The sequence below is a fragment of the Aethalodelphis obliquidens genome, unplaced genomic scaffold (assembly GCF_003676395.1).
Source record: "Aethalodelphis obliquidens isolate GAN/ISIS:26980383/991018 unplaced genomic scaffold, ASM367639v1 scaffold2, whole genome shotgun sequence".
Lineage (NCBI taxonomy): Eukaryota > Metazoa > Chordata > Mammalia > Artiodactyla > Delphinidae > Aethalodelphis > Aethalodelphis obliquidens.
Window position 1 is genome coordinate 11269297 of NW_020837946.1, and position 20253 is coordinate 11289549.

Consider the following 20253-nt stretch of genomic DNA (forward strand, 5'->3'; position numbering starts at 1 on the left):
GGGGCAGAATTCATATTCTAGAAACACATTTTTGTTACATTTAGATCTAGGAAAACTTAACACCTGATATTTCTATTAGAGAATCAGCTATACCTGGTGATCCTGGTGGTCCAGGTGGCCCTTGGAGTCCTTTGAAACCTGGTAATCCTGGAATGCCTCTGTTTCCTTTCTCACCAGGCTTCCCTGCAAGTCCTAAAGTTAAAAACTATGCATTAAAAATACAGGTTAGAATTTTATCAGGCTTATCCATGTCCTGATTAAAATTTTTGAGCTATTATTGAAATACAACATAGCATATTTGTTAAGAGTATGGGCAGATTTGGGCTTATATTTTATTTAAAAAGAAGATTAAAAGAGGTAATACATGAAAAGCATTAGCACAGTGCCTGGCATGAGTTAGTTCTCAAAGAACTCTAGCAATTTTCATAACATTTACACTTTGAACCAACATTTTAAGAACTAGTGGCCTAAATACAGCTTCTTTTTTTTTTTTAAATAATGACAGAGGATTATCTACTACTATTCTTGTCTGGACTATTTCATTCTTAATCCATTTATTACAACTATCATTTATTAAGTAACTGGTTTATGGAAGACATTATTTTCTTTTATTTATCTTATTTAATCTTCAGGCAACCTCAGTGTATTCTTGAGCCTTTCCAGATAGGGTGTAGAGATGAGAAAATTGAGACTCTTTAAGAAGTCAATGAAATAATATAGAGTCACACCATCAGTTAGTGGTAATGCTGGGACTTGAATCCAGTTCTGCAGGCTAGAAGTCTCATAAGTTTCCCACAACACCATCCTCCCTTCCCTAAAACATGGCTTTGATCACATTCTCCTGCTCAAAAATATTCATTGAATCTCTTTTGCCTACAGAGTAAATGACAGGCTCCTTTCACTGGCACTTGAAAGTTTCTACAATCTATCCATGGCTGCAACTTGTGCCTTTTCTCAAGCAGATTCACTTCCCTTGGCTGTTTCCCTGCTTACATATTCATTCATTCACATACGCGTTGAGTACGTAATTAACAGACAGCTCTTGTTCTAAGTGCTGGAGACATAGAAAAATCAAGTTCTCTTTTCCCAAGTTTTTAGTGTTTAACTGGGGAGACAGCCAAGTAAAAAATTACCACCAGTGAGATAGTTTCTGTAACAGAGTTGGGCACAATAGGCTACAGGGAAGAATTTTGAGAAGGGTTTTTTTTTTTAAATTGTAGTGTGATTGCTTTACAATATTAGTTTCTGTTAGTTTCTGCTGTATAGTGAAGTGAATCAGCTATAGGTATACATATATCCCCTCCCGCCTGGACCTCGCCCCCCATCCCACCCATCTAGGTCATCACAGAGCACTGAGCTGAGCTCCCTGTGCTATACAGCAGGTCCCCACTAGCTATCTGTTTTACACATGGTAGTGTATTTATGTCAAACCTAATCTCCCAATTCATCCCACCCTCCCCTTCCCTGACTGTGTCCACATGTCCATTCTCTACCTCTCCGTTTCTATTCCTACACCACTAATTATTAGAGAAATGCAAATCAAAACTGCAATGAGGTATCACCTCACACCGGTCAGAATGGCCATCATCAAAAAATCTACAAACAGTAAATGCTGGAGAGGGTATAGAGAAAAGGGAACCCTCTTGCACTGTTGCTGGGAATGGAAATTGGAACAGCCACTGTGGAGAACAGTATGGAGGTTCCTTAAAAAGAGGGGATTTTTTTTTTTTTGCGGTACGGGGGCCTCTCACTGCTGTGGCCTGTCCCATTGCGGAGCACAGGCTCCGGACGCACAGGCTCAGCGGCCATGGCTCACGGGCCCAGCTGCTCCGCAGCATGTGGGATCTTCCCGGACCGGGGCACGAACCCGCGTCCTGTGCATCGGCAGGCGGACTCTCAACCACTGCGCCACCAGGGAAGCCCAAAGAGGGGATATTTATAAGCTCAGTGTTGAAGAGCAAGTGGGAGCTAGCTGGATGGAGAAAGCATGGAGTGGGACAGAATTCTTAGGCAAGAAAATAACATGTGCAAAGGAGTGGTGAGTAGCAGGGAGTGAGAATATTTTCTTTTGTAACTTTTGGTTTTTTTCCATTTATATCCTTTATCATAACCTAAAAATATAGATCACTTAGTTTACTCATTTGCTTTGGTTTTTAAGGGGCAAACAACCGCCTGCGGGCCAATCTTGGCTTGATGCTGCATGGCTGGAGAGCTAAGGATGCTTTTCCTATTTTTAATGGGCTGTAAACAGACAAACACACACAAAAGAAGAATATGCAACAGGTGTCATATGTGGTCCACAAAGCCTAAGATATTTACTACCTGGCCCTGGATATAAATTGTTTACAGAGACATTATTGTTTCTTTCCCTTATTAAGCTGTAAGTTTCCTCATGACCAGAATACTACCTCTGCTTTGTTCACCTCTGTGTCTTCAGGACATAGTAAAAATGTCTAGTCATAGGTACTAAAAAATAATTGCTAAGTAAATAAAGGTCATGTGGCTGGAGAAGTAGGCAAAGGGCAAGTGATAAAGAAACCTGGATGCCAGTCAAAGAAACCTGAATTCTTTTTTTTTTTTTTTTTGCAGTACGCGGGCCTCTCACTATTGTGGCCTCTCCTGTTGCGGAGCACAGGCTCCGGACGCGCAGGCTCAGCGGCCATGGCTCACGGGCCTAGCCGCTCCACGGCATGGGGGATCTTCCCGGACCGGGGCACGAACCCGTGTCCCCTGCATTGGCAGGCGGATTCTCAACCACTGCGCCACCAGGGAAGCCCAGAAACCTGAATTCTTAAAGCAAGGAGAGACTTGGAAAGATTTTAAACCAAGAGTATCCCTTGCTCATCTGAAACCTACTCATAATTTAAATCCTTCTTCATGGAGGCTTCTCTTTTTTAAAATTTATTTTATTGAAGTATAGTTGACTTACAATGTTGTGTTATTTCTGCTGTACAGCAAAGTGATTCAGTTATACATGTATAAGTTCTTTTTCATATTATTTTCTATTATAGTTTATTACAGGATACTGAATATAGTTCCCTGTGCTCATGGAGGCTTCTTTGACTACCCTGGTTGAGGTGTTTTCTGCTTTGCTCATGTCCCACAAGGCTCACTGCCAGTGGTACCCAGCTGGCAGCACAGTGAGAAGGCTGAGTATGGACTTTGGAACCAGCAACATCAGTGTGAGGTCCATCTCTGCACTTCCTATCAGAGTGACACTGAGTAATATGACCTTTCCATTTCCCATCTATAAAATGGGATGACAGCAATAACCTACTCCTAGGGTTGTTGTGAGAATTAAATGAGTCAATATTTGTAATGCTTGGAACACTACCTGCATGTGGGAAGGGCTTCACAGGTCTTTGCTAAAATAGCATAACAGTTCTTTTGTATTATTCTTTACCTTTTTGTACATATGTCTAAATCTTCCATGCAGACTCCTTGAGGAGAGGACGACTTTGCTTTTCATACCTTCAATAGCTCTTCCACATTTGCAGTGGATGTCTTTAAGTCAGAAACTCAGACGAAAAATGAATCATATAGAAATTAGAGAGACCTAGATAGTATGATCTTTTGTTGTTGTTGTGGTTCTATCTCTGCTCCTTGGTTGTGGGTTTGAAAAGCCAAAAGGAAACATGTAGGACAGCTTCCATGCACCTTGTACTTTGCTAGAAGCATAAAAATAGCATGTGTCCCTATATATTTTACAGAAACAATTCTTTAATTGTAAATTAGTACCCATTGTGCATTCATGATGTTAGAGTCAAATTTTAGTTTATGTAGGCACAGATATGCTATTCATATTTTTTTCAAAATGTTTGCAACACTACCTAAATCATCTAGAATAATCCAGTGAAGTGGTGTCCGACAGTTTATGAAGACTGGACACTTGTGCCAGTATTTTTTTTTTTTTTTTACATCTTGACTTAGACCAGTTCTAGCAGAATTTTATAAAATTCATACTACTTTCTATTCTATTGTTAAAAATGTAATGCAGTCTTCTGTTTGCACCCAGAACTAAACCATCCCTTGGACAGCAGATTAAAGGGCGACTACCCAAAAGGCCTTTACTTGCTAATTTTCCTTTATAGAAAAAAATCTGATTCTTTTCCCAATGATTATCCTTTTATTTATTTATTTTTAAAGTTTGGCCCATTTGAGGAATAGCAAAAGGCCAGAATGGCTATTTTATTTTTATTTATTTTTAAAAAAATATTTACTTATTTATTTATTTGGCTGCATTGGGTTTTAGCTGCGGCACGCGGGATCTTCGTTGCAGCTCATGGGCTTCTCTCTAGTTGTGGCACGCGGGCTTAGTTGCCACTCGGCATATGGGATCTTAGTTCCCCGACCAGGGATCAAACCCGCATCCCCTGTGTTGGAAAGCAGATTGGATTCTTAACCACTGGACCACCAGGGAAGTCCCTGATTATCCTTTTTTAAGTTAGCAAATTAGTTGGATTCAATCACTCTCCAGAACCCTGCTCCAATGTTACCTCTGTGAAGTCCTTCCTGATTCTGGGAGAGACAGCTATTCAGTCTTGCCAGCCTGGTCTACAGAACTCTATCCAGAATTTTTAAAGCAAATCTTACAATCTAACTTCTCAAAGTTGATTACAAATTATTCAAAACTTGATATGGTTTTGCAACTACAAACACATTTTTCTTTTATTCTTCCCTGCTATATAGGTTTGATCTGCAAACATTTAATTTTACCCAGAAATCCTTTGTTTTATTAAAGTTACTTGGGGTTAGATTGGATCAGGAAGACCACAAGGCAAACCTTCTTAAATTTTGATTTGATATTGGCTGTATTGATCATATAAAAAAACCTGTCATACAAAGTGCTTAAATAACTTGAAATAATTTGAATGGGTTTGAATTTGAGCTTAATAGCTATAGTTAACAAATAACAGCATTTTTTTGTTTTTTTTGTTTGCTTGTTTGTTTTTTGCGGTATGCGGGCCTCTCACTGTGTGGCCTCTCCCGTTGCTGAGCACAGGCTCCGGATGCGCAGGGTCAGCGGCCATGGCTCACAGGCCCAAGCCGCTCCGCGGCATGTGGGATATTCCCGGACTGGGGCACTAACTGGTGTCCCCTGCATCGGCAGGCGGCCTCTCAACCACTGCGCCACCAGGGAAGCCCAAATAACAGCATTTTTAAGGCACTGATTTGTAATCAAAACATATTTTCTCTTTAGTAATTATTCTCCAAAGGATTCTGAGTATAAGAAGCAGTTTTTAGATGCAATCAGAAAAATTCACCCTAGCAGCTGATAGAATAGAGTTGAATTTGGGGTGGAGTTTTCTATTCCAGCCAGGGAAGTTTTTTATGTGGAATTTTCTAAAGGTTTAATTTTCACCATACTTGGCAAAAGGGGGTTTTGAGGCTTAGAATTTAAAGATTGGCTAGTGAAAATTTAAAGACAGCAGACCAAAATGCAGAATTAACTTGGAAATAAAAAGTTACGATTTAAGGAGGCAACATATTACTGTTCAAGGCACACAAAACCCAGTTCTAGTCCAACTCAGTCACCAACTGGCTTTGTGAGCCTGGGCGGGAAATTAAACCCTGGTCCTCACTGTTCTCTTATGTCAACTAAAGGGATTTTCCTGGATAATTTCTTAGTCCCAGAATCAGCTCTGATGTTCTGGTTCTAAACATAAGAACGTTTGTACCTTTGAGTCCTGGTTCCCCTTTGTCCCCGACTAAGCGTAATATTCCAGGAGGCCCTGGAATTCCTTTATCTCCTTGTTCCCCTTTGGCACCTGGGGCTCCTCTCTCGCCTTTTACTCCTGGAATTCCAAAGCTCCCTAAGAGACAGACGTAACAACATCAGTTCCTTAATTCTTTAAAAGTTCATGAGGATTCAAAAGTTAACAGTGCTTACCATAAAACAAAACAAGACAGATAAACCAAAAAAGGTTAACAGGGCTGAGAACTTGATAAATAGTTGCCCCCAAACAGGCAGCCACATGAGGGTAGTTGTCTAAGCCTGTAGGGAGAAAATATGACTATTCAAAAGGGACAAAGGAATACAGAAAACTGCAAAATCAAATATAAGGTTTTCTCAGAACTACTTTCTCCTCAAAGAATAAAATATAATTTATTTTTCTGCTAATTAAATGAACATTGTTCATGCCTCCTGATAGCTGGAAAGATATTCTATCACTTACCCCTCTGTCCCAGGGTGCCTGGCTTCCCAGGAGGCCCCGGAGGGCCAATGTTTCCGGGAACCCCCATCATCCCAATCGTTCCTTTTTCACCTATGGAAACAAATTAACACAAGGCAGCACATGCTGTAAAGAATGAGAAAAGTGAAACACTCCATAAAATAAAAAGAATTATACTTAGAAAGAGAGAAAGAGTGTTGAAAAAATGGTTTCTGTAAACAGGAAAAAAATCCCACTCATCTAGGGATGGGTCAGTAAATGGTCTTTTTTTACATCGTGGATGTGGAAGTTGGTAGCAAATCACACTTGTGGATGAGGAGAAAATATGCTGAAGGTTTGGAGCATTCCCTCGTCCCAACCCTTGATCAATAACTTTGTTATATTCCCTTATTTTACTTTCTTCATAGCATTTGTCGCTAGATGAACTTAGTTCTTAAATGTGTTTGTTATCGTGTTCCCCATTGTTCGAGGTGGAGTCTTATCCACCAATGTGTCTCTAGGGTCTGGAACAGTGATGGCATATGATAGTAGCTCAATAATGTAAATGAAAGGTTAATTAGCAGATTAAGTTCTTATTCTGGATTCTTCTCTGGAGGAGAGACCAGTGAGGTCCTTATGCCATGAGAAGACTATTGAAATATTCTCCCCCAAACATATAAACCATAATAAGTGATGAAATAAAAGAATTATAAGGGAATACTATGAATAATGACAGGCCAGAAAATCCAATTCTTAGAAGAGGCACAGATTACCAAAATTGACTCAAGAAGAAACAGAAAATCTGAATAGATCTATAAGAAGTAAAGAGATTGAATTAGTAATTTTAAAACTTCTCTCGAAAACCCAAGCCCCAGGTGACTTCACTGGTGAACTCTATCAAATATTTAAAGCATATCAATTCTTCACAAACTCTTCTAGAAAATACAAGAGGAGGAAACACTTCTCATCTTGTTCAATAAGATAGCATTACCCTGATACCAAAACCAGACAAAAACATCACAAGAAAACAGACCAGTAAGTATCCCTTATAAATATGGATGCAAAAAATTTCAACAAAATACTAGCAAATACATTGCACTAGTAATATATTAACAAGATTACACAGCAAAAATAGTCATATTGTGGGTAATTGTGAAATTTGACCATCCCACTACCACCAGTTCCCAGCCCTCTGGCTCCTTGCAAATAACTCAGAAGAAAAACTTATACTAAATGAAAGAGAAGCTTAGAGTCAAAAGCCTATGCGGGTCTCTAGTTTACACAGCTACCTTAAAAGGAATATGTGGAAGAACAGAGAAGAAGAAAAACAAAAGCACATAAAGGGTACCTGGTGGCCCTAAAAATCCTGGATTTCCTGGATATCCTTTTGTACCAGGTGGTCCCATCTCCCCTCGATGACCCGGCATTCCTGGTGGTCCAGGTTCTCCAGGAAATCCTGACCTATCCAAGCCTGGAATACCTGGGTCTCCCTTTGGCCCCGTTTCGCCTCTTCTGCCTATATATGAATGAATGAATGAATGAACGCACGATTGCTTTCCACACCAACTCCAGATATATTTTATGGCTGTAAATATTTAGCTCTGTGATTGTGGGCAAACCACAGACTTTTCTAATTGATAGATTTAGGTCCCCTTTTGTAAAATTCTAAGATCCCTTCTGGATTTAACATTCTGTGTTTCAATGATTCATGAAGTAATGATAGTGCAGAATTTAGATTTATTTTCTAGTCCTGCAGGCACATCTTGGGAATGCACTTTCTGACCGTGGCGCAGTCTTTAACCGGCAGAATTCATACAGAGCCACTCGCGTGGCGGCAAGCCACCAGATGCTTCTAGAAACAATAGCAGCACCACTACAACAATTAACTTCTTGGCCAAAATTTTGTTTGTGAACATATAAGAAGTATAATAGGCGAGTTCTAAAGGATTTTTTACCCAGAAACAGTTCACAGATCTGGCTGAGAGGAGCGAAAAAGATAGTAAGCTTCCCATGACCGCCTAGCTTTCATAATTTAGATTTACTTTCATACCCTTTCTTTTATGTTGCTTGTAAAGCAACCATCTATGTATTTTAGTTTGTAACTTGTGAACATATACCTTTGCATACATTCACTCTGTTTCAATAATAAGGATACATTTACCACTTTAATATACCTATGAAAGTATTAAAGATAAAAGTTATTTGAGAGTTTATATGTATATATATATATGTAAGTATACGTCTGTATATATCTTCATTGTTCATATTTTCTTGCATATAAGACACAAACCAATCTTACTGTAGTAACTTCAGGTCTCTTACTCTACAGTTGGTATTCACTGCAACAAGTTCGTGACAACAGGTTTTTGTTTCTGAAATCACTTTTCCCATTGAACAGTGGTCAGGACTTGTTACCGGATAGTTCTCATGTTAAGCAGCAAAACTCAAAGCAGGAGTCCCATGTCATCTGCCCGCCTGGTGACTGGTTTCAAGGGCCTCCCCCTACCTTGTTGCCCTTTCAATCCATTTAAGCCTGGAAGTCCTTGAGCTCCACTGAGACTTTCTTTGCACCTTCCTGGGGGGCCTCTTTCTCCAGGTGGTCCAGGCTGCCCTGGATCCCCTGCAAAATAGAGTCCAAGAATACAATCGGGTGGCAAAACTCAAGGTCCTAGTATTGCTATCCCAGTCATTCTCTTATAACTTTCCCTCCTGAATCGAACTTAGAGTTAATACCATTGATATGTCTTATAGAGAGGACACTCATTAAAAAGGAAAGAAGGAAGAAAGGAAGAAAGAGGGAACAAAGGTAGGGCAGCAATGGAATGGAAATTTGAATGGAAAGTTAATTAAGGCTCGCACGTTCAATTTATTGAGCTGGAAGTTTGAGAAGAGTTCTTCACCCCTAGAGCACCTACACATTCAATCTGCAGCATTTTAGCTGAGCTCACAGTGGAGAAAAGCAATCACACTTGCTATTTTACCTCGTGGTCCATCAAGCCCTCCAGTTCCTGGAATTCCAGGGAGACCTGGAAGTCCAGGGAGTCCACTTTCTCCCTTTTCCCCAGAGTTGCCTCTTTCTCCTGGCAAACCTGGTGCTCCTGGCTCTCCAGGCATGGCTAGCCCTGGTTCTCCCTATAGCACAGAAATTACGTTAGTTTTACTGTATCATGCTTTCAAATCCTTATCGACTATTGACCGGTCTTTAGGGCTATTTACGTGAAAATAACGTCTCCGTGATGGAGGTTCTATGTCCCTTTTGTACAGTCACCACCATTCCATCCACTTTCCTTTTTCAATTGTAGTTGCTGACTTTTTAAATAAAACTGTGCTTAGTAATTCTTCATAGCCTCCACTTTTTAAGAAGACTGGAATTTTCTGTAAACAGTCTAGATGTCTCTCCTTTTGATAGTTTTTCTCATAGATATCCACGTCTGTTTCTAGAGTTTTCCCATTTTAAGTACTCTGAATGTTTCTGAAGATTAAGGAAGAAATAGAGAGGCAAATTGGTCTTCTTACACCTTCTATTCTCCTTTCTAAAGGGGAGTGATGGTTCAGAGAAACTTTTAAAAAAGTCGGCATCTTCATCATCTACAAATATATTGACAATTTCTACACACAAAGCATCCTAACTGACTGACTGTAACTGCCCCTCCCCTCCCCTCCCCAATTATCAGTCTGAATTTTAATTCTCAAAGACCTTGACTCCTGGGAGGCCTGGCTTTCCAGGTAACCCTGGCTTTCCCATTTCTCCAGGACAGCCTGGTGATCCTTTTGTTCCTGGAAAACCTCGGTCTCCTACAGAGAAAAAGATAACAAAGGTTGTAAGACAGGTCTTAAAAGATTCTGAACAGTAGCTCTTAGATATTTTTATGAAAGTTTAAATGATGAGAATGCCAACCGCTAAATTAGCACTTTAAAAAAGTCAATTCCAAATCAGATTAAATTGGTTCCCAGTTTAAAAAATTACCTTCTCCACTCTTGTTGTTTAGCACCACTAAAGTCTGATTGAGCAATTCTTTAAACCACTGATACCGAATGACCATTTGGGTGCCTTTTTTAAAAAGTGTATTTTGCATACTGTGTACAGCCAAATGAATTTTTAAATGTGTCTATATATCTACTCAAGCATGACCCAGATCGAGATATAAAGCATTTCCAGCATCCAGGTAGCCTTTCTTAACCTGGGTTGCTCAAGAGAATTACTTCCTAAAGCTCTATAATAGCCACTGAACATTAACTTCTCTTTTACGCATTTATAGTAGGAGAGTTGAGAAAGGAGTTAACACACATCTTTTTCTCCGGTCTGTGGTTCAAAAGAGGAAAGCCTGGTAGAGCAAGGCTGCGTTCAAAGAGTTCCTTTGTGCCCCTAATTTGACCAGTTTCATTTATTTATTTATTTTAGCCGTGTCGGGTGTTAGTTGCGGCACGTGGGATCTTCTTTGTGGCATGTGGGCTCATAGTTGTGGCATGTGGGCTTCTTAGTTGCGGCATGCATGTGGGATCTAGCTCCCCGACAAGGGATAGAACCCAGGCCCCATGCATTGGAAACACAGAGTCTTACCCACTGGACGACCAGGGAAGTCCCTAATTTGACCAATTTTAAATTCACAGTTATTTCATGGGATTTATTAGGTTCAACTGGGAAATTCTGAATCTCCACTTTCAAGAAGCCCTTATGCTAGTTCTGTTTCCCATAGTTTACAGTCTCCTTCCAGAAGGCAAATCCATAGGGTGACAAGCTAGGATGCAATGTCTCAAGGCAGGGTCCATGAAGCACTTGGCTAAAACATGGGCCAGGTTGCATTACTTCAAGATCACTGGGAAGAAATCTAAGAAACTGGAGTCAAAGCCATTCTTGGGACCATGTGAGAAATGTGACTATGTTTTCTATTTCAAATACTCATAAATTGAGATCAATATTCCTATATTTGGGCAGAACTGATGGGTGATAAACATTGCTGACATATTAATGTAAGAGATGAAGCACCAAAAAATGGATTATATTTGGATAAGCACTTCCAACAATATTGAAACAAACATGAAATTATCATAAAATCTGAAGTTCTATGGGACATCCCAGGGACTGAGATGACTCATATGCCATCCTGGACAGGACTGTGATGTATGTGTCAGCAGGGAGCCTCAGGTTACTGTTTGAGTTCTTAGCATCTGGATTTCTTTGGAGTGTTTTCCCGCTTTGATGAGAAACAGCATTTTTCCCTAAAGGAAAATAACTTCCATAATTTATTTGGGAGTATATAGGGAGATCAGCTGTCTGTGATTTAACAGTTTTTTTTTAAATTATAAAAGAAATGTATAAGGTGAAGAAATGTGTAAATGTACAAAGTACAGGCATTTATTAACAAGAATAAATTCCTCATAATCCCACAATCAAGAAGAATCACTATTACCATTTTAGTGAATTTCCTTACGTTTTTTTCTGTGTACTTTAAAAAATATGACTGCGATGAGATTGCATAAACCAATGTGAATTCTCCCTTTTTCACTAAAATTATTGTAAGGTTTTTTCCCATTTAAGACTGCTGGAAAACATCATTTTAAAGGATTTAATGGATATTTCCTATATTATTTATTATACGTATTTATATTTTATAAATACCCACAATGAAACTTATGTTTAAAAATTTTTTTTAATTTACCCTTAGGTCCAGGAGGCCCAGGGAATCCGATTCCTGGAATTCCTGGTTCACCATCGGGCCCAGGAAGACCCAGATCACATTTTCCTGTGGATCCAGGGATACCTTAAAAACATGCATACATTTACATCAGCGCCTTCCCTTTATCTTGCCTTAAAACAAAATGTTTGTTTCTGGGTCATCCCAGATCTTTTTGAAAATTAAGAAATAATAACCCCACCTTCCTCCCCCTTTCTATGCAATGAGCTAATCATTAGGAGGTGCAAATAATTTTGAAAATATAATTTAACTCCTAAAAAGAAATATTCTCGATATCTTGAACTATATGTCTCCCTCCATCAATGCAAAGTTAAGATTTAGACGATGTTGGCAAAGAAGGTAAGTTTTCAAATGAAGAAGCTGTGGAACTGTCCTGATTAAACACCAGCCCACACTCCTTGCTCCTCCACCAAAAATCCATGCAGATTGTTCTGCATTCCAACTCCTCTTAAGTAATGGTAGAGATTCTGTTTTGGAATCAGAAGGACTAACAGGAATAATCTGGGGAACCTCAAAGGACAACAGCAAGTCTCCTGTCTGTTGGCTTGTCCCTTCTGGCCTGCACTGTTTTTTTTGGAGCCAGTGACTATATGCTTTCCTTAGAATGGGAGAGTTATAACTAGGAGAGTCAGGGTGCCATCTGATGCCATGTACCAGATGTGGCAAAGGGATACTCACCAGGTGGACCTTGGGGGCCAGCACGGCCTGGGGCTCCAGGAGGTCCTGGGGGCCCTGGAACTGGTGTCAAAACACCGATTTCTCCCTTAGGACCTTAAGAAAATTTGCATCATAAGATTGGCATGCATATTGAAGCTTTTCTTTCTTCAGAAGGGAAAAACACAATTATAAGGGGTTCATAAACATACCCTAAGGAATATAAAAACTAATCTGCTTCCATAGGCTTCAAAACTGGCTTACAGATGACCAGCTCATAGAAATTCCACTGACAAATATATGTAAGCATCTACTATTGTCTAAGCCTTGTTTTAATTAAGAGCCCAACATGCTGGTCTATTAAAAGAGAGCCTATTTTTAAAAATATTGATAATATGGAATTCAGCCTAACTGCTGGTGAATACTAGTAGGATATTTATTTATTGGGTGACTAGTTTTCACAGGAAGGCAGTATGGTTTATTGGACAAAACATGAAGTAAGGCTTGATTCTTGGCCCTGCTTTTTTTTTTTTTTTTTTTTTTCGGTACGCGGGCCTCTCACTGTTGTGGCCTCTCCCGTTGAGGAGCACAGGCTCCGGACGCGCAGGCTCAGCGGCCATGGCTCACGGGCCCAGCCGCTTCACGGCATGTGGGATCTTCCCGGACCGGGGCACGAACCCGTGTCCCCTGCATCGGCAGGTGGACTTTCAACCACTGCGCCACCAGGGAAGCCCGGGCATGTTTTTTAACATAAGTTCCTCATGTGTTGAGAAAATAATGCCTGTGTCACTGGTAAAGATTTGAGATAACATTCTGATCACAGTGGCCAATATTAAAAACATGTTAGTGATCAGTATTGTCCATATATTCATATATTTATAGAAAGAATAAGTTTACAGTAATGTGATGGGGAAAATTTGGTAAAAATATATTTTATGACAGTGGAGTCCTTCACTAAAAATTCACATTTAGAAAGAACAGAAGAAGATCTGAAAATGGATTAGAAGAGGGCTGAGTAAACTTTTTTAGTAAAGGACCAGATAGTAAATAACTTAGACTTTATGGCCCAGGTGGTTCTCTGTTGCAATTACTCAACTCTGTTATCCTAGTGTGAGAGTAGCCAGGAACAATCTGTAAACACATGAGCATAGCTGTGTGCCAATACAACTATATAGACACTGAAACTTGAATTTTATATAATTTTTACATGTCACAAAATATTATTCAAAAGGTTTTTTCCCAATCATCTAAAAATATAAAAAACATTCTTAGCTTGGGAACTATACATGAGTGGGAGGTGGGCTGGATTGAGACTGAGGTCTGCCATGGTTTGCCAATCCCTGGATTAGAATAGCAGCCTCAAAGGTAAGGTGCAGAAAAAAATACACATGTATGAATAATCACAAAATAAGATTTACATACGTGTGTGGACAGAAATGCATGCATACAATTTATAATATACTGGTGACCCTTGAACAACACAAGTTTGAACCACGAGGGTTCACTCATTCGCGGATTTTTTCAATAGTAAATACTAGAGTACTACATGAACTACAGATACGGAGGAACCACACATAGGAGGGCTGACTCTAAGTTATACACATAGAGGGTTGCCCGTCCTAACTCCCGCGTTATCTGAGGGTCACCTGTACGTGAATACTACTGGGGATACTGCACTCAAAATTTTATTCCTGGTGATGGAGGCTATAAAAAGCTTTGGAGACCAGTGGTTTTTTGGGTCTCTAAAGTGATTTTAGAAGTAAAAATCGACCATGGTAGCATTATTTGTTTAACACTGTCAGTAACGTGAAATTCTCATCTTTCGCCACGTTCTCCACCACAGATAAACATTGAGGTTCAGATCCCTCCTGAATCCCGCAAGTACGTTCAGTATACGTGGATCCCCAAATTAACGGGACTTTATTATCAAGACAACTTTTCTTCATTTGTCTTAGATACTTTGAAGTTTTATTTAGAAACCATTTATGAAGTTATGAATCAAAAAGAACAAATTTGCAATAACATGAGTGGGCCCTGGGCCCAGGAAAAGGCTTCTCAAGATCAATCCTATAGGTTTTTGCCTTCCCTTTGTTTATCGTAGCTAACTTCCACTCATCTCTTAGGATCTATTCACTCTGTGTATTTATATCAGTAATGAAATTTCCAGTATTCCTAGGAAATATCAGCTGTACTGCTCACTAACAGGGAAAAAAAGGATTATCTCTACCATATCCTACATGTTATTTCCCAGTGTCTACAAGTTGACATCGTCTATTTACTAGAAGCATGTTTCTATTCATTAGTCTTGAGGGAGTTTCACTAGCGCTAGGAACCATCAACCCACTCCACAGGAAAACAGGACTGGAAAGAAAACTAACCAACCGGCTTCTCCAGGTGGTCCAGGGGCTCCAGGAAGTCCTTGAGTGCCCTTTGGACCAGGCTCTCCCCAAGGTCCATAGTCTGATGGTCCAGCCGGTCCTGCAGGTCCTGGGGACCCAGGGATGCCAGGATCCCCTGGAAGACCCTGGTCTCCCTTCTCCCCCCTCAGGGCCTGTATCAATAGAAATATGTTTGGATAGTGATTCGTCCAGTATCCCTTTACACAGGCTAACCTCACCGTGAATATGAATACCAGTTAGGTTGCCATGGAGAAGATCTTGAATTAAAAAGCAGTTGTTACCTGAAGGGCATTGTTCCTAAAATAAGAGCACTGAATGATGTCTGTTGTTTTGCCCTTTGGAATCCAGCAACATTTCATTAACTCTCTTGAGTCCCACTTAAGGTGTCCTACAATGGGATGCCACATATGACAACAGCCCCAAAAACTTAGCTCAAATTGGCCAACAACTCAAATGGCATTAGAGGTGACATTCATGTTACTGGCACATTTCTAAAATAAAACCAGTACAGCAAACTTTAATTTGATTGGTTTTTCACCAGGTATTTTCATTATAAAGGAGATATTCTATCTATAGTAATTTTTTTCTTATAAAATATTTTTTTTGTTGTTAATTCCATAGTCTGTCACTTTGAAAATGAGTTGTTTATTTTAAAGAAGTTGAATTTGACAAAATAATCGAAGTTCCCCTTCTTCTCCAACATGGCCCCAAATAATAAATTTGACTGGATTTTTCATCGTTTAGTGTCAATGCGGGACTGAGTAATCCTTCTTTCATAATCGCAGGGTGTAAGACTCAAATCAGTTCCTTGATTTTCTCTTACTTTCTGGGACTTCTTTACTGGAACTAATAAAAAAAACTAGGGCGATGCAAATGGAAGCATCACGTGAACTGTCTTGATATCAGACCTAAAGAGTTCCCAACCCCAGCCCTCTTTAAGGATAACCGCCACTCTGGAGGGGCCGCTGACAGTTTGCCAAAGAGAGTCTGAAACATTGGCCCTGCTAGCTGCTTCCACTCAAAAAGCGTTTTGTAGTTAAAAGGTTTAGGAAAGTCTGCATATCATATCCACAACCTGGGGAGTCACCACTCATATTCTCATACTAAAGGGTCTGTGAGTGAATCTTTAAATTTGTTTGACGAGTTTCTTTGCTTGAGGTGAAACCCTTTGTATTGGACGACACTGATTAACCCTGGGAGAAACTGGGATTTTATAAAACAGGCTGGGCAGCATGCCTTGCAAACTTCTCAGATACATGCGATAGGTTCTCAGCCTCTGCCTCTATGACATTTAAAAACAGATTCTGGGGACGAAGTGAGAGAGTGGCATGGACTTATATATACTACCAAATGTAAACTAAGTAGCTAGTGGGAAGCAGCTGCATAGCACAGGGAGACCAGCTCGGTACTTTGTGACCACCTGGAGGGGTGGGATAGGGAGGGTGGGAGGGAGATGCAAGAGGGAGGAGATATGAGGATATATGTATATGTGTAGCTGATTCCCTGTGTTATAAAGCAGAAACTAACACACCATTTTAAAGCAATTATACTCCAATAAAGATGCTAAAAAAAAAAAAGATCCTGGTAGGAACCTCTCACTTGAACGTGTGAGAGATTCCATCCCATGAAAAGAGACAGAATTATATAAACTTAAATATGGTAAATGACAAAACATTTACCCAAATGACAAAGCCCTAAATATTCTGTCCTCTTATGCATTTATTTTTACTTAAAAGAATGAACATTGTCCCCCAAACGCTGACTAAAACTTTCCATTATTAATCATTTTCTGAACTTCCCTAAAAACTCATTTGATACAAATGTGGAATTGTAACTTGTGCAGGAAACAAGGTCATTATCAATGCAGAATTTTCTATGGGCTAAAAAAACCATGGAGTGCTATTTTTTTTTGTCAAAATACTATAAATATTTGTTTGGGTTATTACTGCTCATTTGAAGATGCCTCATCCTGCAGTTAAAGGGATGAACTGTGCTGAATGGCCAACAATTTTTTTTTTTTTTTTTGAAAAGAAATCATCTGATGTCTTAACTTTAGAGTCCTTCATTCAGAGGGAGGGTAATTTGAAAAAAGTGTCTAGATACCAACCGGTTCTCCCTTAGGTCCTGGTAATCCTTTTACTCCCGGAGTTCCAGGAATTCCATCCAAGCCCTTTCTTCCAGGATGTCCTCGGAGCCCTGGATCCCCTGGGGCACCCACTTGTCTCTCTGGCCGAGATGCTTCACCTTTTTCTCCTTTAAGTCCTGGATGACCCTGATCACCCGGCAATCCCTAGGGTGGTACAAAAATGAGTCTACCTTGCATTTGGGTACAGTTCTTGTGTCAATATTTAAAAATGTCAATAAGAACTTTTCAATTTTAATGAACATGAATTTTTTTTCCAGACCCTTTCTTTGGCCCATAAGTAAAATTTCAAGCTTTTTGGCTTTATCTTTTTCTTCCAAAACTATAAAAAAAATTCAATTAGTGTAATTCAATGCAATATATATACAATAATATAATTCAATATGATACAACCTTCATCATAATTCAGATTATGTTAGAATACTGGTAAATTTCCATATGCATCTATGGATAATTTGATTTAAATATATTTATCCAAGTATAACTTTCTGATTTAAATTTTTAACAACTTTATTGATGTATAATTTACATATTATAAAATGAATCTTTTGTAAGAATACAATTCAATGATTTTTAGTAAATTTACACATTCATGCCACAATCACCACCATCCAGTGTTAGGATGTTTCCACCACTCCTCCAAATTCCCGCAAATCTATCTGCAGCCCATCCCTGTTCCCAGCCTCAGCCCCAGGCAGCCACTGATCAGCTTCTGTCTCTGATACCATTTGAAATGATTATAAGTTCATTAATTCATTCACTTATTCCTTCGCACATCATTCATTTATTCATTCAACCAACAAGTATCTACTAAGTGCTTTACTATTAAGTGCTCCTTGCCAGGCACCAAACTGACAACTTATATGGGGCGCAACGATATTTCCAGAGGGCTCCATTTTCCAAATTGAAAGTAAATAAAGCTTTAAAACCATGAAATCTTACCGGAAATCCTGGAAGACCAGCGCTTCCTGGGGACCCTGGGATTCCTTTAATGCCAGCTGCCCCTTGTCTTCCTGAAAGCAGTAAATTATTAAGTATACATTGAACACAAACTCTGAACAGCCAGGGTAATGCAGTATGTGAAGAAAATAGGATGTCTTCTTCTGAAGAAAGAAAAGTTCTTTATTAAAACACACAGTGCAAGGTAAGAATGGGAGTAAATAACTGGAATAAGAGAGAACATTCAAAACAAGAACTCTTAAATTTTAGCTTCCTAAAATTCTTGTTTTTATAATTTTAAGGAGACACATTTTTTTCTTCTAATGATAAAAGTAATGGGTGTTCATTGTAAAAAAAAATACAGAAAGAAGAGAATAAAAATCACACATACGGGGGCAGTGGTGGTGTGATGAATTGGGAGACTGGAATTGACATATATACACTAATACGTATAAAATAGATAACTAATAAGAACTTGCTGTATAAAAATAAAATAAAATAAAATTCAAAAAAAAATCACGCATAAATCTACCACCAGAAGACAGTATTTGCTAAAATTTTCATGTGCATTAGTCATAAAATTTTATATCCATAAATGCATAGGTCTCATAATACACTTTTTTGGAATCATACTGTACATATGTCAATAAATATGGACTTATAGCTTCCCTTTAAATGGCTGCACGGTAGCCTATTGTATGGGTGAACCATCATTCATTCAGCTAACGGCTATGTTTAGACATTTAGATTGTCTTATTCAACTTTAGTTGTTGTAAACAGTGCTATGATAAATACCTCTGGATATTTAGTTCTGCAAATTTATCCAAAGATTTCCTTTACAATAAATTGCTAAAAGTGTAACTGCAGGTCCAAACAGGTACAAATCTTTCTGAGGCTTTGTATATCGGTTGCCAAATTGCATTTTACTGGATGATTTTATACTTCCTCTATTTAACTATCTCTGTAAAGAGGATCCCTTTAGAGGATCTTTTGGACGGATCTCAGGTCAGTTTATTAACAAATGTTTATTCAGATTTTTTTTTTGCAAGATCTAAGCCAGGAGAATGTTTTGTATAGTAATCCAAACAGTTTTACTGCTTATGTATCTCTTTGAGCTATACCTGTAGTGTCTCAAATGTAGGAAAACCAAGGAAAATACAGCAATGCGACCGGTTGGTTAGCAGCAGTGAGCTGCCCGCCTGCATCACTAGCCTTGGGCCAGAGATCGCTCTGGGGATGTAGGAAAATTACGATGGCTTTCCTTTTGTTCTTTACCTTCCTCCCTTCTTTTTAGTTTTTGTTTTAACATTTCCCCCAGAGACTTGGGCCTCAAATAGGAGCTGTATGAAAAACACTGCCCCCTGTTCTTTGCCCCATCCTTTCCCGTCAGGCTTGTCTCAGCGAGTCAGGGGGCAGTGACTGCAAAGCAACTAAGGCCTTCATGAAGAAGTGGGTAGGATTTGAGGGTGACAAAGGATCCCTGCCCTAATGATGTCCTCTACCGGCTGGCCGCAGTGCTCGCAGCTGCCACAGTGAGCCTTTCTTCTTTGGACTGAGACCAAGCCTCCCCGAAGACTCTGTGTCAATGCAAATGTCTACTGGATGGTGGTAACATGCAAACATGCTCTTATCTCCAAAGGTAGAGCTTTTAGCTCTTAGCTCCTAAGGTAGAGCTTTGGATTAACTTGGCTCAAAGGGCAGCGCCTGGTACAGCAATTAAGGGGTTCCAGTGTAGAAGGCGGGAGCATGTCTCCAGAGGAGAGTGTCTGGACTGGAGTCAGGCTCTACCGCTTATTAGCTATGTCATCTGATACCTCAGCTTCCTCATCTGTTAAATGGGGTTAATGTAACACTTAGCTCTAGGGTTGACATGAGGACTAAGGGCTGGAGGCACAGAAGACATCTAGAACCATGCCTAGGGCACTGAGCAAGGGCTCCGTAACTTGAGAGCTCTTATTAGTTAATGAGAAATCATTTGAGGATGATGTCTATAGACCAAGGTGCTAATGGCAGAACCTAGATGGTGTGTGATACCACGTGAAGGCCCTGGGTGGCCAGCAGAGTGGTACAGGGGCAGAGGAACCCAACTAATAAAATAGAGACTTTTTTCTACTTCAAGGCTTTGTCCATGGTCATTTCTATGACCAGGGAAGGGGAAGGTAGGAGAGCCGAGGCAGAGCCAGCCTGGAGCAACAGTGCTGAGGTGGAGAGCTCTAGTCCGGCACAGAGGTCGACAAGGGAAGCGACATACGCTTTATTTAGTCCTCAGG

At 39.7% G+C, this 20253-nt stretch overlaps 1 protein-coding gene across 1 annotated transcript in view; it reads right to left on the minus strand.

Moving 5' to 3' along the window:
- Positions 1 to 20253, minus strand: part of COL4A3 (collagen type IV alpha 3 chain) — a 133620-nt gene that overhangs the window by 23495 nt on the left and 89872 nt on the right. The window contains exons 24-35 of the mRNA XM_027119737.1: positions 17987 to 18057; positions 17009 to 17191; positions 14885 to 15053; positions 12527 to 12619; positions 11813 to 11914; positions 9850 to 9947; positions 9134 to 9284; positions 8659 to 8772; positions 7501 to 7668; positions 6177 to 6266; positions 5679 to 5813; positions 94 to 192 (exon numbers count right to left, since the gene is read on the minus strand). Of these exons, the coding sequence (XP_026975538.1) occupies positions 94 to 192; positions 5679 to 5813; positions 6177 to 6266; positions 7501 to 7668; positions 8659 to 8772; positions 9134 to 9284; positions 9850 to 9947; positions 11813 to 11914; positions 12527 to 12619; positions 14885 to 15053; positions 17009 to 17191; positions 17987 to 18057 (1473 nt within the window). The remainder of the gene's footprint in view (positions 1 to 93; positions 193 to 5678; positions 5814 to 6176; positions 6267 to 7500; positions 7669 to 8658; positions 8773 to 9133; positions 9285 to 9849; positions 9948 to 11812; positions 11915 to 12526; positions 12620 to 14884; positions 15054 to 17008; positions 17192 to 17986; positions 18058 to 20253) is intronic.